The sequence below is a fragment of the Sprattus sprattus genome (assembly GCF_963457725.1).
Source record: "Sprattus sprattus genome assembly, chromosome: 13".
Classification (NCBI taxonomy): domain Eukaryota; kingdom Metazoa; phylum Chordata; class Actinopteri; order Clupeiformes; family Clupeidae; genus Sprattus; species Sprattus sprattus.
The window spans coordinates 5416812-5442553 of NC_137911.1; the positions used below are offsets into that span (position 1 = coordinate 5416812).

Consider the following 25742-nt stretch of genomic DNA (forward strand, 5'->3'; position numbering starts at 1 on the left):
GGAGTGTGCAATGCTCCGCACACTTGATGTTTGAATACCTGCTCTCCTGGCTTAGCACAGCCGGGCAGGTGCTGGGGTTTGCTCTCTGTCAGTGGCTCATGTTTATTTCACAAGGCCTTGTGCTGAGCTGCCGACTTAGCCGAAGTTGAACTGTTGAACACTCCACTGAGACAGCAGGAGGCTTGGCTAATTGGCTGGAGAACAGAGAATCACCAGCTAATTGAAATCCTCCATCACATTCATTGCTCTCCCAAAGGATCAGGTCCCGAGTTCATATTATTAAGGCAAAAATAGAAACATTATTTCACTGTTTGCTTTTTCTGGGAGGAAAAGGTGGCTGGATGACAGTGGCGTTGTACTGATCTCAGAGGAGGAGTTGCATTATGCGGCCTTTGCTGCAGTCTGAGAGAAACCCCCTAGGACTGATCTGAAGCCCTGCTATCCTCATGCATACACAACAAACACGTCAGCTCCTCCGCTGCCTAGGTGGTGGCTGGCACACACTCTGAAAACTGCTAACAAAGGCACACACACACACACAACCTCACTCTAGGGCAATGCGTGCCAACATGCTTGAGCATATTAAGCAACCCCACTGCCTTCACCAACTTCAGTTTTTGACAAATTCAAGATCTTTTATGTAAATTCCATCTGAATGATAGGCCAACTCCACTCTGGAAGCAGTGAACTTCACTTTCAGAGCTGATGGGTGCACTTTTTTTCTCCTGTGTTCGCTCTCAGGGATCCGGCTGGTGGAAATGAAGAGCGAGGCGCGATTTAATTTTGCCTAATGCGCTTTGAAAGAGCACTGCCGACATCATTCGCCGCTTCATACGCCATGTGGACACTTTCTACGGGTTCTGTGAAGAACTAGCCTAAGGAATGAATGATTGTCCACAGAATTCAATGGAAACTAAATTGAACTCCCTGGAATCATGATCCTGAACTCCGGGTGACTTCAGCCCTGTCCAATCCCCCCTCTGTAGCCCTAATGTGATTATTTTATCTCTCACACAGCGCCTCAAAAGGCCGTCATGCTATCATCTCAGTCCCCTATTACTGTGGAAGTTAAAGCAGGCACATATGGAATGGTACAGAGAGAATGGCTCTGATAATTGCTGCTTTAATACTTGGCTCTTCTTTGTGTCCACAGCTGATGCAGAACCAGATACTGGAATTTGGGATGGATAGCGGTACATGGGGAGTGGGGGATGGGGGGTGGGTCTCACACTCTGCCCTTGCCTCTGATTCTTAGCACAGCCAGGATTTAAATCTCTTCTGACAGGTTCTTCCCTTTGTATTATTTATAAATGTCTCTAGTTAAGGGTTCCCTGCTTCACAGCCCCTGGGTCTGTGTGTGTGTGTGTGTGTGTGTGTGTTTGAGAGAGAGAGAGAGAGAAAGAGAGAGAGAGAGAGAAAGAGAAAGCGAAAGAGAGAGAGAGAGAGAGAAAGAAAGAGAGAAAGAGAGTGAGAGAGAGAGTACTGTTCTGCTTCAGCTTTGGTTGTTTTCAGTGCAAGGCCAAAATATTAAATACATGCATAGAGGACTGCTGGCCATTTTTTTTTTTCATTCTTTGACATGATGCTATTCATTTTTGGATCTAGGACTTTCAATGAATGGATTTGCTGGTTGTTTCGTGACAAGCTGACATGATATCCGTTGGAGTGGTGGGAGCCCAGCAGACTATTTTCAAACACTTGATGGGATGATCTGATGAGGTGCCCACGGCTCGTCTCTGCCCTCTCCCTCCCTCCCTCCCTGAGGTTTCATTGTTCCATTGTGCCTGACCTTCCTTGACCTTTGCCAACTAAACTGGGAGTGGAGTTGTCCCAGAACCCACTGAAAGATTTAGTGGCCTCACCTCTTGTACTCCCATCAGAAGCGTGGCGTGTTCGACGCCCGCCTCAGGAGTTCATCAGCAAAGCTGCAATGCCTTAGACTTCAGTGTGAGTAAGGCAATTTAACGGCTCAATGAGGAGAGGACTTACAAAACAGGTTCTTCAGTAAAATGTAATTAAACTAATAATAATGTTTGAAAAGGAATGAATTGGAAACAGAGCGCCATCTCGGCCTCAATGCCTCTTGCCATGGATTTTCTTCTTGCACGGGTAAATTAAAAGCAATACCTTACCTGTAATTGAAGTTCTCTTTGTGTAGGCAGAAGTCACCTTTGTAAACAGCCATTGTTAGTTTTAAATTGGTGAACACATTCGTTCTTTGTATTCTTTCTATCAAAAAATAGCCTGACCTTTGTCTTCTGTGTTGAATATAAATACCACATTTTCCAATGGCATTTAGTTTGATGCTGAAGTAACGGTATATCTGTAATTTACTCCTAGCTAGATGGGTTAGGTGACCAGTTCAGGACAGTACTGATTTACAGGCGGAGTCAGTGGGAACAGGCCTTCAGGTGACTCTCACTGGGCTTCTGCCAAACTGACATGCACACATCAATCCACAAAGAGTAGGCACCTCCTCAGTGTCATTACTATCACATAGGGCCAGTGTTAACAGAGGCACCTTCTCAGTGTCATTACTATCACATAGGGCCAGTGTTAACTGAGGCACCTCCACAGTGTCATTCCTATCACATAGGGCCAGTGTTAAGGGAGGCACCTCCTCAGTGTCATTACTATCACATAGGGCCAGTGTTAACAGAGGCACCTCCTCAGTGTCATTCCCATCACATAGGGCCAGTGTTAAGGAAGGCACCTCCTCAGAGTCATTACTATCACATAAGGCCAGTGTTAACAGAGGCACCTCCTCAGTGTCATTCCCATCACATAGGGCCAGTGTTAAGGAAGGCAACTCCTCAGAGTCATTACTATCACATAGGACCAGTGTTAACAGAGGGACCTCCTCAGTGTCATTCCCATCACATAGGGCCAGTGTTAAGGAAGGCACCTCCTCAGAGTCATTACTATCACATAGGACCAGTGTTAATAGAGGCACCTCCTCAGTGTCATTCCCATCACATAGGGCCAGTGTTAAGGAAGGCACCTCCTCAGAGTCATTACTATCACATAAGGCCAGTGTTAACAGAGGCACCTCCTCAGTGTCATTCCCCTCACATAGGGCCAGTGTTAAGGAAGGCACCTCCTCAAAGTCATTACTATCACACAGGACCAGTGTTAACAGAGGCACCTCCTCAGTGTCATTACCATCACATAGGGCCAGTGTTAACAGAGGCACCTCCTCAGTGTCATTACTATCACATAGGGCCAGTGTTAAGGGAGGCACCTCCTCAGTCATTAATTTCACATAGGGCCAGTGTTAAGGGAGTCTAGAGTTGGCCCTATATAAACCTTGTTTATGTCCAGATAGTGTCAGACAGTTTAAGTGGCTTTTGTTCTCAACACCTTTACTTCAATCTCATCAAAAATCCAAAACCAATCACTTTTTTAAACCCTGTCAAGCAACTACTTTTCCCCCTTTAATGGCATATATACTGTATACTTTGAGTTCATGATGTACTTAATAGAGATCCATACTCATATGATGGAAGTCTGGTGCTAGGAAGCTCCTTCTCTATTTTTGCTCCTCTCTTTTGCCATCCAAGCGCACTGCCCTTGCCCTTTACTAAAAGACAGGCCTACACACTACTGAACACACACTGAAGCCTTCCAAATTGTAGAGAAAAAAAGAGAATTACAGCACTAGCTGTACAAGATGAGGTCTGAATAAGAAATCCAATCCAACCAGAGAGACCATTTTAAAACAGGCAATAAAAGCAAAGGCACTCTCTGTAAGTACCCCACAATAAAGTTTCATTTCTTAATAAAGTCTGTTGAAAGGGACAGTAAGATCAAGGAAAAACACACAGGTTAGCCCACAAAAAAAAACAGTTCTCACATACACTATATCAATGTTTAGCTTCTAAAAATGGCCTTTTAATGCAGGCAATACAAAACTGGCACAAGATATAAAGGCACTTTAAAAAATAATATTTGTATAAGAGTGTGCTAGGCCACTACACTGTCAGTTATTTAAGAACATTGTAGGTACTGAGGACTTCAACACAACCAGGATACCAATGCTTGACCACTCCGGAGGACTTAATTGCTCTCTTCTGACAGTAACGTTCGCTCCTAGACATTTCTGGCATGATGTGGAGTGATTAATATCCCCTGAGCACTTCATTAAGAAAGAGACTTACCCCTGCTCTGTGCACCTCAGCGAACACAGCCCTCTGGAAAGCCTTCTCCCACAGCGCCAGGTCCGAGCCCAGCTCCACACTGAAGGAGTGGCTCTGGCCATGGCCCACCAGCACGCTAAAGCAGAAGGGCTCGCCGTCCCCCCCGTCCCCCCGCAGCTCACAGTCCTGCTGGAAGCCTAGATACAGTTTCGCCTGGATCCAGCAGTCGTCTGCAATCCATAGCTGAATCAGTTGGAAAGGAGACAGACAGACAGAGAACAGAAATATAAAGGCGCAGAGGGAGGAGGCAAGAAAGAGGGGGGAGACGGGGGAAAGCAATATGGAGGCAAAAAGGAGATGAGATAGAAAGGAACAGAATGATACATAAAGAAAAAAAAGAAAGAGATATTTGAAACCCCTTTGTTAAATCCCATGGATCAAGGACTACTAGGTAGGCCAACCTCAACTACACCCACAACATAGTAAAGGCGCACCAAACACATGTCACCAGGTAAACAACAGGCTAGCAACTGACCACAGTCTTCTCACTATTTGCATGGGAAAAGAAAGAGAAAGCTTAGCCAGAGGAAAAGGGAGACAGAGAGACCCTGATTCATCAGGCACTATGACTAAAAGTCTAGGGCTGATTGCACCAAAAGAGCTGACACCTGTAAGATAATTTCATAGGTAGTTCAGTTCAGTATAGGTTTCTTAAGAATAGGTACAATCTTTGAGCAGCAGTCTGCATACCAGAGTGGGGTAGCAAGCCTGTACGGGTCATGTGCCTGTATGGATGGCCTCACATATAGTCTGACAAAACAACACAGTCACAGCATAGGCCTCACATGTGTTCTGATTAACAGCCCAGTCACAGCATAGGCCTCACATGTATTCTGCTTAAGAAAGGTTAGGTCACTGCCAACTGTAGCTCCTGGCTGTCCAAGACAGGAGCACGCTGTTCAACGTACTTTGATACATTGAAGGCCACTGTGGCAGATAGCATGGGCAGCTGTCCTCTGAGAGATGGAGAGGCAGAGGTTTCACACAACGTGACACATTTGTGTCTCTCTGACGAACAACAACACACCAGTACAGGGATCCCATTCATTACACACCTAGGGTAGACCCATGATGGCCCACACCTGATAGACCCATGATGCCCTCAGGGACAGAAACAACTATAAGAACTGGACCTATTCGATCACAGGTCAGAACTCCGGAGTCTCCTGTTGTGTTTACTAGATGAAATTGTCTTGTGAACTCAACTGTATTTGTGTGCAGCAACTTATCAAGTAAAACTCTATCTTGTTACAACAAAACCTTCGTACTGGCGTACTTTACCAAGTCCTGAACCAACACGCTTAGAGTTCAAACCATACTCTAACACACCTGGTCATAAGATAAGTCACAATTGACTTCCTGGGCATAACTTAAAGTCTGCTCCGTCAACTAGTCTTACTGAGAGCATTTACGTCTAAATGAAATGAGATGGAAAGTCAAATGTCTCCATGGACACTCCACTTAGTAATCTTCTTCCATCCCTGGTAAGTGGATCTGCTTATCATGTAATTCAATTATCTTCACAGGTTAAAGCTGCTTATATAAATAGCTAATGAAGTGTGTGGAGTAGTGAGTGCTTTCTATCAGGGCTGTCAATTGATTAAAAAAAAAAAAACGAATGGATCGCATATTTTTAAATTAATTAATCACAATTAAAATTTAGTTTTTCTTCTAAAGACTAAATCTTATAAATTATCGAGTAATCAAATGCTATAAATGACAAATGCTACATAAAACTTTAGTTTTGACGATTGTTCCATCATTTTGGAGAATCCCTCAGCTCTCTCCATCTTCATCTACCGCAGTGGTTCTCAAACTTTTTCTGTCCTTCCCCACTTTGAACAAGGGCGACTTTTCAAGCCCCACCTGTCCCTCATCGCTCCCATAAAATGGAAGGCCAAGCTTAAAATTGTCAATTATTGAAATAACCTCAAGTAATAACAAATATCATCTTATTTAGGTTCGCAAATGTATATTGCTTGGAGTGATTTCATGTTTCATGTTGTAGTGTGTTGTTGCTATGGACATGCACACATGGATGGATTATGAAAACATTGGTCAGGACGTGTAACAAAATACACCGCTTCCAACCACAAATAAGAGATACATTTAAGCCACCTGTGATATTAAGAAATACAAAGTCTAAAAAAAATGATGTTACATTCTTACATGTGACCGTTAGCACATCAATCATTCATAGCTCTGTTGGTGGCAAACATTAGCACTTATTAGCCAACTGTGTTGCAATCTGTTGTTGCTCTGATTCTTGGTGTAATGCATCTAATAGTAACTTGCTGTGTTTAGTTAAGATACCTAAGTATTTTCCGTTTCTTGTGTTTAATTGTTTCACTCATTAGTTTTCACCTGACATCAATAAAGGAGCAAGGTGAGTTAACAGTAGCCTTCACACCCCTAACTAAACTGAACTAAAGTTTAAAAAATACATATATATATTATGTATTAAAGTTGTGTTAGTTGCGTTAATCGCGGCCGCATTAATCGCATAGATTAAGGCATTAACGTTGACAGCCCTACTTTCTATACAACCAGCATATATATATATATATTTATATATATACCCCATATATTTTCCACAGAGAGCATAAGAATAAGATTCAGAAAGGCTTGGTCTAATTCCAACCGTGCTACTGAACTCTGACATTTTGACAGTGTGAAAACACTGTGCGCCCTAGTTTGAGGGTGAAAATGGCGGGCAAAACGGCAGTGCATGTGGAATGTTGCACAAACAAGGAAAGAGAGAGGGGTAAAGGTGAGGTCAAAGGCACTAAGATGGAAGGTTGCCAACTATGTTTGTGTTGTTAAATTTGACCTGAACACCTGGACCAACCTGAATCCAATTTCTTTCTGCATTCCGTTGCGACCAAGAAAAGCATTTTTTGGTTGTTGTTGTGTAAAATGTGCCATTGTGGCACGACATTACTTCTTCTGACTTAGACCCTCCAGGATTTTGTGATTTTACGTTCGCACAAATTCAATTGTGGGTTGCAATTTTATCTTATTACTGCAGTATTTTTGCAAATTGTCATGTCATTTCTGTATTATTTAATTCATTCAACTCAAAATCACCACAATTTTATCTGCACTTTTTGAGAATTCCCATGTCAAATTCACTTTTGGCCACAATCATAAAAAACCCTTGCAAAATCCTGGAGGGACTGCTTAGTCTAATTAGACTACAGCATGTAAATAGAAATAACAAGATAAGTCATTATTGTGTATTTACATCATGGCTGACATTTGTTTACTGCTGACTGTCTTTCAGGGGGTTTAACCTTTTAAAAGAAACATTTAATTATTTTTTTAAAGCTTGGATATGTGTTAACTCAGAGGATATCCAATATAGATGAATTGCATTAACCCATAACACAGATTTGTCTTGCTTACATACTGATACAGAAATATGTACGAATAATGCACCACTCTTCCAATAAAGGGAGAATTATATTTTTTGCTAAATAGAAAAATAAGACGTGGCCAACAATGGTTTGTGATTGGCAAATTCAAATGTCCCCTGTCAGATAAGAATATGTCGCTATGCGTCTATCCAAATATTTAAGACAACCCGACCAAACTAAACAACCCTGCCAAGCTAAGGCCTTGATTCTGTTGGGGAGGTCTATAAGTGATAATGAATACCTTGTGGACCTTAAATAGAACCTCACAGAGGTTAAAGGTGGCTTCGGCCTGAGCCCATTCCGTCACACTGACCTGGCGAAAGAGGACACACATGAGATATGTCAGAACATCCTGTAAATGAGGCTCTTTCCATGCAACTCCACATTCTATGATTAATCCCTTGGCGAGCAAATGTCAGGATAGTACATCATACAAACTAGATATACAAAACAATCCCCTATTCCCAGGTGACGCATACTCTCAGCAAATCACGACTGGAAATGTCAAAGAGCTGTTCAGTGAATACAAGCAGATCATGTCTGGGAACTGGGAACATATCCATGCGGGAACAACAGAGCACACATACCACTGATATGAATCATTTGATTGCAAATGGATACTAGAGACATTAAACCTTGACTTATTAATTGATACAGAATAGCGCATTTATTGAAATGGATGAGAGCATCTGGAGATTCTCTGTGTGATTAAAGAGCTTAACTAAGATCTCTCCATGGAGACCAAACTTGGAACAATGTCTTGTTATAATTATTGACTGAATATTATCTTATAAACCACAACTTAAAATGTACTGCATATTTGTTTTATGATTCTAAGTACTAATTTGAACCTCTGGGCATTTGGACTAAATGTCAGTTCCAAATGAACTTCTACACACACTGCAGTACAATTTAACTTGTCAAGACCCACTGATAAAAGAAACTTTAGCTATTGCCATTCTTTCACAGGGAGCACAATTAATACTGTATATAACCTTGCTAATGACATGCTAATGTATAACTAGGAACTCTTCCCCTCCCCTCAAGGCACACTGGATGCATACATTTAAGACTGCTCTCGTCATTAATTCAGTGATTAAAAAACGAAAAGTAAAGAAACATCGCCACAGCACTTTCTAGGCCTATTAGCCATACTTCTCCCCTCACACAGGGAGGTGTTTTCTGTTACTGCAGCAAGAAGGGAATGGCTGCACATACAATGGGAGAGTATTTCTGGATATATTTCACCTATAGCCAGCTACACTGCTCTGGAGCTGAAAATACCTCTCCTCTTTATAAAACATTAACAACCCTTCCTTGATGATAACTGTTCTTCCTCCACGTGTACAGGTGTCTCCTCTATGAAGATTCACTCTCCCCTGCTTCTGCTGGCTAAAAACACCCATAGCTTGTCCTTGGGGGAAGCTAAAATAAAGATGTAAGAAGGGGAGAGATTGTCTTACAGGCGGACTCCTGAGGACGGAGAGAGAGGATCCTTTGAGAGCAAGGAACTTGTAGCTGTGAGTCTGGTTGGCATCGCTTGACTGGAGGTGCTCACAGACCCAGCCCATATGGATGATCTACAATGGAGATAGTGTGCAAGATGCAGAATCAATACCTCAGCAAATAAAATGAAAAGGGGGGGAGTGCCTCTGACATCCTGTCTGCTTTTTTTATCCTAAAGGACAGACAGTTAGCAAAGAAGTTGAGGGGTTCAATGTGTCTGCCGTCAAACAAGTCTGTGTTTTGAATATTCATAAGTGAACGATGACAAGGAGAGGAAATTAACTTACTGAAACATAGATGTGATACTCACACTCAATACATTTTAATTTATTGAAGAATGACAACATTAATTATTGTTATTTAATTTGATTTTGCTCCTCTGTTCAAACCAGATACGTGCTTAATCCTAGCACTGTTTTTGCGTTCTTACCAGGGACTCTATAAACACAACAGTGCATGTTGCATCACAAACACACACACACACACACCGCTTTTCATAAGAGAAAACCATATACCTGATCATCAGGAGAGGAGCCCTGGTTGGCCATTTTGATCTAAAATGGGAGAAGTATAGTAAGTCATTAAGGATATATTACACATCATTTCACTAAAAAGAAACACTCCAAATTTATGGAGGCAAATAAATGAAAACCTCAGAAAAGTTCAGCACGATCTCTCTCAAACAACATGACTACTGCAGCCATACATTTATATGTTGCATTATTAGAAAACAATTAGTAGGTTCAATACAGGATCAACCCAATCTTTGGCTTTTGAATGTAATACTCTTGAGTATGTGCTGGCATGTCCACAAACATGGCAGCACCACAGCTGCATCACAGGAGCTCAGACCGAGTCACTTTCACATCAGATTAAACCCTATTATCACTGCCGTTCAGCAGCTGTCAATGGCTGGAAGTCTGGCGTCATCAGGGAATCAAAGTCAAACATGTCACAGTGTCTTTTTTTAGGCTGTAGGTCAACACCAGTCACAGCTCTGTGTTCGCTGCACTGATGTACAATCACGCCTTAATTGGACGTTTAGCAATCAGTCTTTGCATTCATGATTAGGTGATGCAAGTGAGGTAATTACTCTTTTTTTTTTTTAAAGGAAAAAAATCAGCTGTGCGGTTGTAAATCAGAGCGCGTTTGTGTCTTTGGTGGAGAAAAAGGGCCATTTGGATCATCAGTATGGCAATTAAGGCGACACACAGGAAATAAGATCGTTAGGCAGAATTCAGGGATTGATACTACTCATGGTAAACCAGGCTTGGTGACATACAGGAGCTAGAACAAGTACTATGTGAGACTCCTGCAACAAGCTCATTATTCAGGCCTATTAATGTATTTGAGGGATGAATCAGAAGGCACTGCATGTACTTCATGTCTGAAAGTGGGTTACAGAGACAGGCGAGTGAATGAATACAGCCCTGCAGTAGCTGATCCATACAGTAATGACCCTTTGTGCAGCTCAATCCCATGTGCTTGCTATCGTGTCTGTATATAGGTACCACACGCACTTTATTCACCTAGTTTCTATCCATATGCATTCAAGCCAAGTATCTGACATCCATGAATCAAATGATTATGACCAGGGATGCAACTGCCCAGTGTCAGGGGGGTATGCAGCAACAATTTTGGCTCAAATTTTTTTTTGCTCCATCTTCCATCCAACCAACTCACTACTCGTAGCCTAGTTCTAACTGCTTGTGTGTTCAGCGGTCACGGTGCTCACGCTCCCTCTTCTATGTCAAAATTCTATTATGGAATCTTAAGAGATGAGGCGCCTACTCTAGCCTCTTTAGTCCTCTAAAATGTTATATAACATTAAGGAAATGCAGAAATGATTTAGAAACGCACAACAGTAGCTACATATAGAAAATACCCCAAACATTTTAATATTATTTTTTTTTTACCATCGCTTTGGCGCCTCCATGGGTGCGGCGCCCCTATGCCCACTTTTTGCGCCACTGATTATGACCACTGCCAACAAACAAACATGATACAGAGCTATATTCACAATTATTGTTTTTCTTACATTCTCTTGTGTCAAATCGTTACTGTTGGTTGATATTGCTTGTAGCCAGTCTGTGCTTTCTGCAGCTGTGCAAAACTGGAGAAGATTGGTGCATGATCCATCTAAGGCAAAAACTTCAAAACTGTTCGATCTGTTTAAAAGAATGAGAAAGGTAATAGGAAGGACACAGTGAGCAGAGAGGAGATGGAGAGAAAGAGAGGGAAAGAGAGAAAAAGGGAGAAAATCAGAGTGTGGAATCATTAACAATCACAGGAGCTGAAGATCAATAGCTCCAGTGGGAGAAGCTGAGAAGCTTAGAAATCCAAACAGTTCAGTTAATCCTGTGACTTATGTTGAAATATTTGTTTTCAAAAGACAACAGTGATAATTTGCCATAACAACAATCAATAAGCCATTATGCAAGTACAGTGCTGTGTACAATTAGGGAAATGTCTAGGATCTAAAGTACATACGCTTTTAATTAAACAGTGGGAAGCAAGCGTGTTTTCAAACACAATAAAGATTCAGTAGACATGCCTCAACAGAATTAAGACAAATAAAATGTAAGTATTGCCTGCATCTATTGTATTTCACTGGATGTGTTGACATTTAATTTAGCTGTGTATCGATAAAACACTGTGGAAGAATGACTCTTTGCACTGTCCAATGGCAGCTGTCACTTGCTTCCAGGGAACAATAGGGTCTCTTTGAGTAAAGCGCCAACTAATGTTCTCTTTGATGGTTGAGGGGTCACATTTATCAGTCAAGTCTTATATTACTAAGAACTTCAGCTCAAGGATGTATGTTTGTTGCACTTCGAAACTTGGAAAGGAGACAGACTTAGGCAAGACAAAGGACAAGGACAGCTTGGGAAACAATCATATGTAAAAAAAATTAAACTACAGCTCTGTCAATCTAGAAAGACTGTCCAAAGCAACTTAAAACATAGCAACAGTAATTCTCAATTCAATTTATTTATGTAGCGCTTCAATGCCAATCAGGGAAATCTACTATTCAGGTCTTGTCTATTGATAATTATTCCTAAATCCTTTGTTTTACTTAAGGAGTGACCCCAACATATATTTGTTTCCTGATTTTAGACAGGGGTTTCAATCCAAAACATGTAATTAGGTCATACATATCCGAGCGTGTCACATACGTATCCAGAAACATTGTGAAAGTGAGGTTAGCCTGATATAGCCATTTGTAAGGAGGCATAATTTCAATTAATCCAAGTCAAGTGAGAGAGATACAACCATTGCTTGCTTGGCCTGTTTCGGATAGAAATTGCCTCAAGAATGTAATGTTCTGCTCCAGCTCACAGCAGACTGCAGTTGGAGCCTGTGAAACCAACGAACTGCCATTGTGATTGACATAGCACAATAAGAAATCCATTAGACCAGAGTGTTCCATTTTCATTGGATTCTCGCATACATTGAGAAGGGCTGTTTTTTGCAGAGGGGACAAGGAATAATAGACGTTGTGGGAACCGAAAGGGATGTTGGTATGGAGAATGGATGTGGACAAGAAAGTGGAGAGTGTGTGGCAGGATTATTTTGAAACTAGGACTCGAGGTGCCGATGCCGTCAAGTCAAGTCAAGTCAACTCAAGTCAAATCACATTAATTTATCTAGCACATTTAAAAACAAGAGTTTCCAGTTAAGGTGAATCAATTGACAATACAAGTAGACAAGCACTAAAGAGATAAAAGACTAAACAGAATAACAACATATAGGACAAATAAAAGCTATAAAAGTGAAATAATAAAAGACCAACTAGTAACCTAGGACTGCACAAATTAAAAATGTGTTTTCAATCTGGTTTTACAAGTGGCCAAGCAGGAAGCAGATCTCACATAAAAGGGAAGACTATTCCATACTATTGGACCAATAACAGTAAAAGCTTGATCAGTCTGAGAGGTTATGATTGGACATCACAGTGGTCCAGCGTGGTTCAGCATCTATATCAAGCCTGCTGTGAGGGGCATGCAGGCAGGCAGGCAGGCAGGAAATAGAAAAGGACTGGGTAAGCAGCACTGGGGGCCAAGGCTAAGCCCTGGTAGGGAGTTCAGGGAAAGAAGAAGCACAGTTTAAGACCACTGAGCAGAAAAAGAGTTTCATCAGATGAACACATCTGAAATTGAAATGATAGACTATTTCAATCCACAGAGTGGCTTCGTATATGACCAAACCTACTTGAAAGAGAAGTAGGATCAGAGGCAAACGGCCATACAGATTCCAGTAATGACATGTAAGCAGTCACACATTCAGAATATTAAACTGCAAGTAGAGACTAATTGGAGCAAACAGGCCCACTCCTAATTACCCTTCACAGTGATTAGATCTGAGAAATCTACCTTATTCTAAGATGCCTTCAGCAAAGAAATGATGCATTGATTCCTCTGTGAGTGCAAACTAATTAAATTAATGATCAGAAAAAAAAAACGGCAAAGGGAACTAGTCTAATTAATGAGGGAACTAATAAGACATATTTTCATTAGTTGCTCATCGTCATGTACACAGATTGGTCATTTTCAGTGCGTCACCATTCTTCAGAATATTTCTCCTCCATTGATCTGAGTCTAGTTAATGCTCATCATCAAAGCTAATTGGTGGATATAAAAGCGCTCTAATGCTGTGCAATGTTTGCCTCCTTGTCTTCATCTTGGGTGGGTCATCTGAAGGAGGGACTTGGTTTCATTAACCTGCAGGCCTCCCCGTGCTGATGCAGGATCAGCAACCTTTCCATACATCATGCTTGTGCATAGATATTGGGTTTAACGTAATTGCTCACGTCCTCGCCCACGGAATGGAAAAAAAGGCTGCGAAGCACCCAAACAGTCGTCGCTACGTAAACAGTGTGTGGAGGAGGCAGGGAGCTGGGGTGAGTTAGGTGGCACGGGATTACTGCACCTTAATTTATGGCTTCCGGCTTTGTGTCTGGAGACCCGGGCCATGGCCAGAGGGAGGGACACCGCGTCCACCCAGCGCTTCTCATACTTTGGTTCATTAGCCGAGGGTGAGGAGGGCGACGACGGGGCCTACACAGAATTAATGACATAGAGAAAAGAAGCAGAAAAGGCAGACAGAGAGAGAGAGAAGGAAAGAGAGAGAGAGACAGAAGGTAGGGGAAAGAAAGAGGGGCAAGAGGATAAGTATCTCATCTTTGATCAGTGAAGGGTGCAGTGATCAGAGTTCAACAGCATCCTCCAATCCAATAACATTCATGGTGCATTTCCATTCTCGTGAAGCAGCTGCTGTGTTCTGCTCTTGCGCTGCTGCTGCTACTACTGTGTCACCACGCCGTTCATTAGTGTGATCATGCTGCCTTAGACAAATGGAGAGTTATCATGAGGGCTGATGAGAGGGTCCCTCAAAGACAAATGAGACTCATTTAAACAAGCACAGTGTTCATTCTGAGTGCAACATTTCTTCGGGGCTATCACAGAAGCCTGTTACTGGGGAATAGCACATGCTAGTGTTAATAAGAGTATTGGCAGGGTGTGTGCACACATTATACATCCTATCTGTAAACTTTTGCATGTACACTTTAAACACGGCATGGAAGCCTGTCACAGTGCCCTTTCCTGCTTTAAAGACACAACCTTAATTCAACTAGTGTTTGTTGAAAGTGGGCTGCTTCACTGAACAAACAGAAATGGAAAAATTGCTTTTCACAGGCATGGCCTCCCTTTTTCCTGGCACAGCACATAGACTTGACCCCCTTCAAGTGAGGGTCTGGGGATTCACTGCTTTGTGATTCACTGTCCATGAAAGTGACCTATCTTTTTTTAGAAATATGCATTCCTTCAGAATCAGATGTTTCAAGTCTTACTTCTGATACACAGTGATCCACTGATCCAGTCAGCATTACTACTTTAGTCAGATAAGACCAACATCTGCCACAGACACAACATAGGGCGGGAGATATTTGATTGTGGTAAGATGCCTGTTCAGTCAGTGTACAGTTATAAGACTAATATCACTGTGTGCTCTTACAGTAGGTCAAGGTTGGATAGTGGGTCTGTGAGGACAAGCACAGCATATATGTGCACCACTTTACATGCTAATTACCAGGCAATCACAGCATTGACTTTAGCTTAGTTTAGCTTAATGAAACCAAAGATGCCTACAGTAAATGTAATCCATGCCAGTTTACTTGACATTTCCAAGGATGAAAAAGGTAGAAACTGTTGACTTGTTTCTGACCCATGGTCAAGGTGATTGTTGATGAGAAAAAAAGGCACTTCAGACCACACTGATTCCATGCCCCTGCAGACATGTCAGGGAGCTGTTTGGATAACAGCCACAAGCGCCAAGCCTCCTCACACTGTGTCATTTGCTCCCTGGTCCAGAGCTTTAACACAGTGTCTTATAAGTGGACTCCTCTCCTTCTGATCTAATCAAAAGTTGGGTGCCAAAGCCAATTACGCCGCCACCACTTCCCATAGGCTGATCCTCTCCCTTTGCGATGTTTTTGCAGGCCAATGCTGGATAATTAAACTTGATTTGACTTTCATGTCAAGCCACACCAGGGTAGGAGATGAGATGACAAGGAATACAATATTGTTGTGATGTCAGGACAGATTAGAGTGATGCGGTGTCAGTTTGGGCATGTAGACCTGGCCAGGCAGGAACTAAGCTGACATTGTTGTCCTTCCCATCACTCCCTCTGCCATACCTCAAGATGTGTCCCCTCGCAACACCAGGTGCCATTCTAATTATTTGCTGGCATGTAAATGAATCAATGCGTGCCCCTCCTGGGCTCTGTGAAAGGAAAACACTGTCAATCATTTCAATGTCGAAGCTGCCTAGAGGGGATGACAAGCTTAGTGAATTCTAATCACCTTCAGGCGCGGAAATGAGCGAGCCTAAAAGAGGATCAAAAAGCTCATTTGGCAAATACAGGAGTACACCGACTCTGTTGACTCAGCAATTAGGGGGAAAGCATGGCCTGTCTTTTCGCACACTCTCACACCCTCCAACCGGGAGGCAGCGAGCAAGGGACGATCGTTTGTTCACGGGTGACGCCAAGTAATTGGACACACAGCGTGACATTCCAATGTTTAATAATGAAGAATCTGTGTTCGTTGTTCCCCATCTAAATTAGAAAAAAAAGAAACGAAAAAAAACCCAGATGCATTCTGTCGCATCATTCCTGTGTATTTGCTGTGGTCCGTCCTCGCGCTTCCTCCACGCCACTTCATTAGTGAGGCCTTCCCAAGCCCTCGAAAGACCTTGTCATTCATATTGCACACATGGTGCGCACATGAAGAATGAGCTGAAGAAGCACGTGGCGTGCTGCAACAGAAGTGCCTGGACCCAAATGTCACATTTCCTCAATGGCTCACTCTTGCCTGCATAACGTCTCATTCTCCTTGGCGATTAATTACTGCCTAATGACTCCCCCGCGTGCACCTCCTGCCTCGTTTCAGTGGGTGTGCGTGCGGCGCCTGTGACTCGGGGCTAGTCTGGCCACCGCGTTTCGTTAATCTCACAAGGGCGTACTCATCGAGATACCTCGCCGCCTAATAGACTGTGGCAGGCACCTGCCCTGTCAAAGGCAGTATTTGCTGCAGCGAATCTAAAGCGCAGCCCTGCGATCAGCTCTGCTATACCTTATTAAGGCAATGCTTGCTTGTTTATTGGCTGCCAAGGTAGGCATGTGTCAGTGCAAATTTGCTCAAACACACTCACCAAGTCCCAGAAATTTTGGGAGCTCGAGAATTAGACCCATCACAATAATATGACTGTTGTAGCTGACAGTGGGTGGAGGTTGGATAGTGGACTTTGGTGAGGACAAGCCCAGCGTGTATGTGCACCACTCTACATGTCCAAGGCTCTAGGGCCAACTCTCTTATTGCAAGACAAAAAAAAATGGAAGGAACAAATTACTACAGTACACTACACTGTCCTCTCTTTTTATCTGGACCAAGAAACCCACAGCAACTCCAGAGGCACTTGGATATACAGCTGCTCAACTACATTCATTTAGCCTATGAAACCACACTGCTAACTACAGGGTTAATCTGTTCCAAAGCAGAATAACAACAGCATGTTGAACTGATGTTGAACCCTTTAACCATCCATCACTGCACACAGACACACAGCTCTTAAGTGAAGAGCAAGATCCTGGTTAACACTTCTGGGGTTGCAACAGTAGACAACACACATTAGAGCACACTAGGATGAGCCATCAGAGCCACTGCTGCTATCGTTAGCCAGCCTGTCTCATCTCACCACGTACTTGAGGTAAACATCAGCTCTCTTTTTAGTTACCCTGCGATGCTAATGCCATATTTACAACCCGATTCTGTCATGCCAAAGCCTCTCTAGTCTCATCATCTTCCCCCCTGTGTGGAAAGCACAATACCTTTTTTTTTTTTTTAAAGCCCCAAGGCAAATGTGGTAAAGGGATATGGGGGAAAAAAAGACTCACCGTGTTGCTCGAATTCCCATTTAAATGTAAACCACTGTCAAAGAGAGGAGAGGACGCTCGGCTGCTGTCATCACTGGAAGGGCCTGGAGAGCCTGAGAAGCACACACACCCCATAAATGCCTCATTGTCTCTTTATAGCAATAGCTATGCAAAACCTTTTATGTCCCAGAACACAGTCTGACCTCTCTCTCTCTCCATCTCTTTCTGTCTCTCCTATTCATCCAAATTTTCCTTTCAATGTAGTGGTGTACATGGTATAGTGAGACCAACATGAATACTGAAAGGACTGTTGTTCATGCAAACAGCCAGTTTGTCCAAATTAGCATCAAATATGTGGTATTAGCTGTGACTAGTTTGAAAAACGACCTCCACACCTGATGCGGACACCTCTGTTCTTGTTTAGCTCTCCAAGTCTGAAGTGTTACCTAATGGCAGCTTTAAAAAAGCTGGCGCCTCCCTGAGGTACCCAACAGTGAGCGTGACGTCATCTCCAGCCGTCCGCAGAAGATGGACCTGCATTGAACGGGAGGGAGATTGGGGGAAGCGAGGGGAGTACAGAAATTGGTGTGGTGAGAAGGTGATGTAGGGACATAGATACTCCTCAAGGCCCCATCAGATTAAAATCATACTAACGACGAGACACTCTTACACGCTTGCTGCACACTTAATTGAGTGGAATGGACTCCAGAGCAAAGAGGCCCCAACATCTCACTCAACAAGCGGGATCATGCTATTGCCAATGTATAATTAGAAGGGGACCAGCAACCTTAAATAGAGGCTTAGTGTGATTGTAAGAGGGTGGCTAACTGCCTCTCAGACAAGTAATTACCCTTTCACCATCTGTTGGCGAAAAGTCCTTTCATCTGATTTCTACAAGATCTGACATGGTTGCGTCACAAAATCACAATGAAGACAATGTCATGAACCAATTTTCTCTTTCTGCAAAGACACGTTCCACACTGTGCGGTTCTGGTTAAACAATGCCAATGCAAATTCAACAGCATTTCTCCACTCAATTCAGTTCAAGTAAGAGTTCCTCCATATGACAATTCATGCATTATTTCCCATCGGTCTATCGTGTCAATAGTAGTGATGACTGCCAACAAGAACACTCAAACACTCTCTGTAGCGTCAGTCATACCCCCCTCTGTGAAACAGTGGTGAGAGCCTTGCTTTCTCAAATGCTTTTTAAAGGGAGGACAGACATCATTAATCATGTCTCTTGACTTCCTCCCAGTAAATGAAAAACAGCTGTATGGAGCTTGAGGAGCAGGAGAGTGAGAGCCTTGCCCATCTTTCAGAGCGCCCCTTCCATGTCCTCTAATTTTGGCAAGGTCTTACTGTAATGAATTTGCTACGTATTGATTTGTTGTGAACTGTGGCATTAGAAAGGTAACTTGCACACAGGATTCAAAGGCACTATTTTAGCCATTTCATCAAACGGTACAGATTTCAGCGTGCAGGGGATTTGGATGTGCAGTGAAAGGACATGGGATACTCACAACTTCTTCATGAGTGCATTTTTCAACGTTGATACCATTGACCTATAGAGAAAAAAAAGTAGAGATCACAGGTTATTACATACATAAAAGTGGAAATACATACAGTATGTAAATTCAGACAATAAATGTCATACCAAAACTGATATACAGTAGACAGTAGAGTATAGAGAAAGGAATATATCTTTTCCTGTACAAACTTTATGTATAGACAGTTACAACATTAATCCTGTCTTCACTAAAAGGCTTTGTAATGGGAAGCACTGACAAGACGACATTTAATTAAGTCCTCACCTGGCCCCTACCAGTCAGTGTGGTCACGAAACAAAATCATTTCTGAGCATTTCATTAGTGCGGCTCTTCAGCCTATCTCAGTCGGAGCAGAGGTTAAAAGCGTGGTGGACTTGTGGAAAATGACGAGGAGAAGAGCTTTATTAAAATGCAGGAGCACATTCCTCTGACATGCACCTATGACCCTGGGTAGTCCGAGTGAGAAAGGGAGGTTCAGGCTGGATACACTAACCTGTAACACGGCATCACCGATGAACAGCATCCCTGTCTGATCTGCTGCAGGGGATAGGGCCAGAGGTTAATGGAGGCACTGACACAGAATGAGTCATTTCATACACTGAAAATGGCTGGAAATAGCAATCAATGCCTGCATCTGCCTAGTCTCCAATTATAACAGCAAGTAGGCTAGGGTGACAAGAACAGGCTAATCCATGACTAAATATTAAACAAATCTGGATATTAACTCATCTCGGCATGACTGATGGAAACAATGAAACTTCTTAGCAATTTGGAAAGGATTTGTGTAACTCTCAGAGCCGATACGTCACCATAATGCACCATGGAATCTTTTGAAGCCCTGCTAAGCTAATGAAAGCTGGCCCAGTACAATACTTTGAGTGAAAAAAGGGTGAAACTTTTCTGAGAAAACTATAATCAAAACCCCTGGATATTGCAAAGGGGAATGGCTCATCTAACATGACATGGCATAGACCAATTACGTTACATTCATCTGTGACCAAGTGATCCATATTCTGCTAGGGGAAAGGTTTGGGTGACATGGGTCTGGTCTCATGTTGGCAACTCACAGCTTTCTAAAACACTTACTTTAGCACTATTAACCACAGATTAAAAGCTAAAAAAACTAAATTATTCTGACCTTCACTCTGTCTGGGGTGGACTGACACATAGGAGACTGCAATATGGCCTTACCTACTTGATCTTTAAAAAGCTTTGAAATGACCACAGGCACTTTGTGTTCAGCACCCCCCTGAAAGGCAAAACAATGAGTCAATGCACTGCACTGTTGACAGATCCACAGCCACAGATATGTTCAATGCACTGCACTGTTGACAGATCCACAGCCACAGATAAGTTCCATGCACTGTGCTGTTGACAGATCCACAGCCACAGATATGTTCTATGCACTGTACTGTTGACAGATCCACAGATATGTTCAATGAACTGTACTGTTGACAGATCCACAGATATGTTCAATGCACTGTACTGTTGACAGATCCACAGCCACAGATATGTTCAATGCACTGTACTGTTGACAGATCCACAGATATGTTCAATGAACTGTACTGTTGACAGATCCACAGATATGTTCAATGCACTGCACTGTTGACAGATCCACAGATATGTTCAATGCACTGCACTGTTGACAGATCCACAGATATGTTCAATGCACTGTACTGTTGACAGATCCACAGATATGTTCAATGCACTGTACTGTTGACAGATCCACAGCCACAGATATGTTCAATGAACCACTCCAGCTCAGATCAATGGCTTTATCAAAGCTGCATTTCAAGAGAGTATTTACATCTTGATCTGTCTTTTACCCAATGGATTTGTCACACAGTACACTACACTTCCTCTGTGCTGTAAGACTGATGAGAATGGAGTGGCCAAATAATGGATGACAAAAAGAAAGATAAAAAGCAATTAAATGAAACCTACTTTGATGCTTAGTCCGAGACCTCCAGTCGGCTGTCTTCGAAGTACAACAGTTCTGTGCTTTAGAAAATGGGAATTTAGTTTGGTAAAATAATAACAGAGAGCAAGTAAGTGTATGCACAGCCATAATTCCAACCGGCTTGTGATGAAGGTAACCTGAGACAAATAGCTTGTCAAATACCATCTATAAAGAGTGAAGTATTTTATCATCCGTACCTTTAACACAGTAACCATGCTTGTTGAGATCCAGTGCTACTCAGTAAACTCTGTATCAGTTCTACCCAGCACATCACAGTAAAGTCAACAAGAAGGCAGGGGCCACTGTGAGCCCGAATGGCATGAGGGCTGAATACATAACAGACACAAGCTCCACATGAAGTTTGTGCCCTGACCATAAAGCATTGAAAATGGGATGTCACATATAATGAAAAATACTCTTGGGCCTCTCCCTCCACTGATTCTAAGCAATGCTCTGCTGGGAAAGGCCTCCCCTGAAAAAGCTGAATTACTCACAACAATCAACAATCACAGCCTATGAAAAATGAACATGTCTGTCAACTGTAAATAAGACAAAAATAAAAATAAATGTTAGAAAGGCAAAATCAGTTTTTTTGGCTAGTGTTCTAGAAAAGTCTAAGTACTTACATTTAAGTGGGGGTCTCCTCCGTGCACACAGACCACATCCTGTTTCTGTATGGTGAGCATCTCTTTCGACAGCTTTAGACGGATATCGTAGGTATTACCGCTATCTTCATTATACACCAGGGCAAGGCCGGATTTTGTCTGTTGATAAAGGATATTGGACCTTTGTTAGTGAGATGGCTGTGGACCGAGTGGTTTTATACCCAGAGCACACAGCAGGCCAATAATCTTTAAAGCACACCTGACGAGGATGTGCTGAGAATACACACGGGTTTAGGAGGGAACATTCTAGAAAACAAATGAAAAAAAAAAATCTGACATGGTCTCCTTGAAACATAGCCTTGGCCTACATATTGAGGGTTTATATCCATTCAATGTGTTTTTGAATCTGATTCAGTCCCATATCTTGCCTGAAAAAAAAATCAGTTCACGAGGGTTTATGTTCAACTTATCAATGGAATACATCAAAGTAAAAATGTGAGCCATTTAGTAAATAATGTCCTCATCAGCTATGGCAGGAATGCTTTACAGAGGTAGCATATACACCTGGGGTGGGCATGCTAAAGGTGATGCATGGTCTTTGTTTTGTCAGCTCAAGAACAGTGGGAGCACAATGCAATTCCCAAGATTGATTTCAGCTTTGTGTAGAGAGACTTTTCCGGCAGCCTCAGGTTAATTGAATATGTGCCAGAGAAATGTATTTTCAGCCCCACAATATTTAGGCACGTTATTTCAGGTAGGAAAAAAGGAGGAATTTAAAGACAGATACAAAACACTCTTCAGAGTGCAGTTAATTTAGTTACAGTTGAAATTAATCCCAAGTGTGTATTCCTGTGGCTGTTAAATTGAAAAAATATCTGTGCTTGGAGTGTGTGTAAATGATCAAGTTTGCACAGAGAGCAAATAAAAACAAACTGAAGGCCACAGCTTTTCCAGCTTAAAAGTAACAAATTGCTGTAATATCAGTAAGGACACAAAGGAATGAAAAAGAAATATGCTGTATATCCAACTCAACCACTTCTCCACTATGCGGTATGGTCACACAAAGTGTTGTTTTCGGCCAAACCTGCTATTGGATTAGCTCCCTCACCCAGCAATTAGGCTACATACACACTACATTTGTTCCAATGACCACATATAAACCAAAACTCGTAATACTCACAGTGGTGTCAAGATATATAGGTTAGTTTCATTAAAAGCATTCTCCTGAGACCTGCTTGTACACCTCACCATATTTGTATTCCTCACAAATGAGCTACATCTGTCTATTTTTATTTTGTGGGGAACTCAACCACATTGGTTCCCATTGAAAGCCTCTCAGACTTGCCCTAGTTCTTCTTCTCACCTCGTCTTCTTCCCCCTGAGATAGAGATGTAGGTCACAGCACCCTCCCTTTGGCTCTCTGAAGGGCCAGGATGATTAATCAAAGCACACTGTGGTGGTCAGGCTGGAACCCTGTGGAAGCACACCCTAACACATGTCCCTGAGTGCAGGGCAAGGCCCTCCTGCTCTGCCTCGGAGGCCTGTGAGAATGCAGCATCCATCTGTAGAACCTCTGTGCATTAAGGATGGAGTCTGTGTTTCTAATTCAATACTGTCATTGTCAAATTCAGCAAATTACTCCTCACAGTCCTCTTGATGTCCACTTAGTGGGCTCTCCAAAACAAAAAGAAACCCACACAGTCCTGGCTCTGTAAATGTAAAACAAACATAATGGTTCAGACTGAGCCAAACACAATTCTGGCCAATCAACATGTTTCTTCCGGAGCATGGAAGGGAGGTGCGTAATTTGAGCAAAAATATCAACAACCTTTCATCAGAATCATGAACTGTACATTTAAATGTTAGTCTTGGCCAGACGTATCCAACTGTCAAACGTCCAACAAGATACAGAGGTTATTTGACGATAGTGATGCAGTGCATTTGCTGGTGAGAAATTATAAAACTGAAAGCCATGATATAAAACTAATGCTGAATCCGAGTATAATACAGCAGGGTACCAAGGCTATGTATTTTTTTTTTTACCTTTGAGTATTTCAGTCCAGCAAATATAACTGTAACCTTAATGTTCATTGATCTAAAAACAAATGTGTAGTTCCCCTGACACATAACCCTGAATAATAACAATGAGAATGATAAGAGGCCAATCAAGTCAAAGAATACTCTTGGCTAGAAAATGAAAACTCTTTATAGCTTTGTAGCTCTTTTATAGCTTACTGTCAATGGAGTTACACATCACAGGCATTTGTGTTTCCAAAAGGAAATGGCCAGATGACAAGCTCTGGATGTTGCTGGCTAGAGAGGCATGCTGTTTATTTTTATCATTTCTCTCTCTGTCCCTCCCTCCCTCCCTCCTTCTTTCTCTCTCACCTCTCTCATTCATCCCCTATCCAGAATAACAACCACTGCAAAAACAACAAAGAACAAAATAACAAACGGATCACTTGCAAATAATGAAACATGGATTAGGCCTTCATGACAGCATTTCCCCTGGGTTGAGGTTACCTCTGCTCACACTACTGCAACATGATTGATGTCGGTGCATGATTGGGAGACAAGACAACCTACAAGACAGGTTTACTCAAGTCAGTGCACACAATGCTCTGCCTGCTGCATACCACAGTCTTATGTACAAATCAGTCATAGATCAAATGATGCATTCACTCAAGAGAATGAGTGAAGCATGTCTTCAAAGAAATCACATACAAGTCCTTATTAAACAATGAAAGGGCTTCAGATAGCAAGTGAAAATTCCTACAAGGCTAAACAATGGAAAACATTGTATACACAAAATAAATTTAATTGCTTTGATGAAGGCCACAGTTTTAAGCAACAAATGTATCATTGAGTCAATTTGCAGCCTAGACAAGAACACTTTAAGGTCCATGGGTCTGAAAGCTTAGTCATCTTGTTTAAGGTAAACTGTCACTGCCCTTAAACTTGTCCCTTTCATAAGAAGAGTAGTACAAATGAGCCAATGCATAGCACGCTAGATTTAGGAGTGATATTTCTCACTAAGGCCACAATGTTTGATGACAGTTCAAGTTTAGCTGAAATTCATACATACACCTGTGCTGGGCGCTCTGACTATTTTATATCATGAGTGAACTGAAGACGTCCATAATCAATTTCTTAGACAAATCATGTCTCATTTTACGCCCTTCTACTAATGTAACTGAAGACATCCATGATCTATTCCATATCATGATCGAACTGAAGACGTCCATGATCTATTTTATATCACGATAGAACTGAAGACGTCCATGATTTATTTTTCTGATGAATCATGGAGAAAATCACATTTTATGTCCTCCTACTAATGTATCTGAACTTCACATAAAGCTTTGATGGTGTGTATACACGTTATGTTGACAAACCAACAGAATGGTTGCCTACAAGATGGCTATGCTGATTGACTCTTTCATAGGTCTTTTTCATGCATATTTTTTGTAAAACAATTCAACATGGTGGACGAGGAGCTGGTGCCAAAAACGGACTCGGCTCCCAGTACTGGGCAGTGGTTCGCCTGTGTAGTCAGATATTTCTCAAGGCAGAGTTTTGTGTAGATTTTGTTGTGCAACGGTCGGCACTTCCAGAGTTAATACGATAAATGTATTCAACAACCGCACTCATCTGAATCTCACAAGGTTCCGAAATGTAAACAGTTATCATTGACAGATGCATTAGCGTGGTAAAAAAAATACGATCAAAGCAGCCAACGATGGGAAGAGGTGAAAGAGGCAGTCACATTTTATCTAGCTAGGTATATGGTGCCGTTCAAAGCTGTAAACAACATGGGATTTAAGACACTGATGCACACTAATTACTGTACATCAGGAAGAAAGATTGCAATTCAGCGTGATTGTGTGTTAACCCTCTGGGGGAACGATGCCATCTCAAATCCAATCTTTGTACCATAGTATCACTAGCCGATGACGATGTCATACTCATAATTCTAGTCAGAATATGAGTTTGATACTGCCCCATTGAGCTGTGATTATGGGGCATGTTTCAACGAACCAGGGAAGAAACTGCCTCTTCGCTCAATTGGATACCT

The 25742-nt window shown here is 42.1% G+C and overlaps 1 protein-coding gene across 1 annotated transcript in view; it reads right to left on the minus strand.

The window, feature by feature from the left end:
* Positions 1-25742, minus strand: part of sntg2 (syntrophin, gamma 2) — a gene marked incomplete at both ends in the record, with an annotated part of 61603 nt that overhangs the window by 4029 nt on the left and 31832 nt on the right. Inside the window, 13 exons of the mRNA XM_080850096.1 lie at positions 4158-4379; positions 7854-7925; positions 9076-9192; positions 9634-9672; positions 11157-11286; positions 14048-14175; positions 17574-17665; positions 17999-18086; positions 19076-19117; positions 19596-19639; positions 20294-20351; positions 21047-21103; positions 21689-21826. Coding sequence (XP_080706222.1) covers positions 4158-4379; positions 7854-7925; positions 9076-9192; positions 9634-9672; positions 11157-11286; positions 14048-14175; positions 17574-17665; positions 17999-18086; positions 19076-19117; positions 19596-19639; positions 20294-20351; positions 21047-21103; positions 21689-21826 — 1227 coding nt within the window. The remainder of the gene's footprint in view (positions 1-4157; positions 4380-7853; positions 7926-9075; positions 9193-9633; positions 9673-11156; positions 11287-14047; positions 14176-17573; positions 17666-17998; positions 18087-19075; positions 19118-19595; positions 19640-20293; positions 20352-21046; positions 21104-21688; positions 21827-25742) is intronic.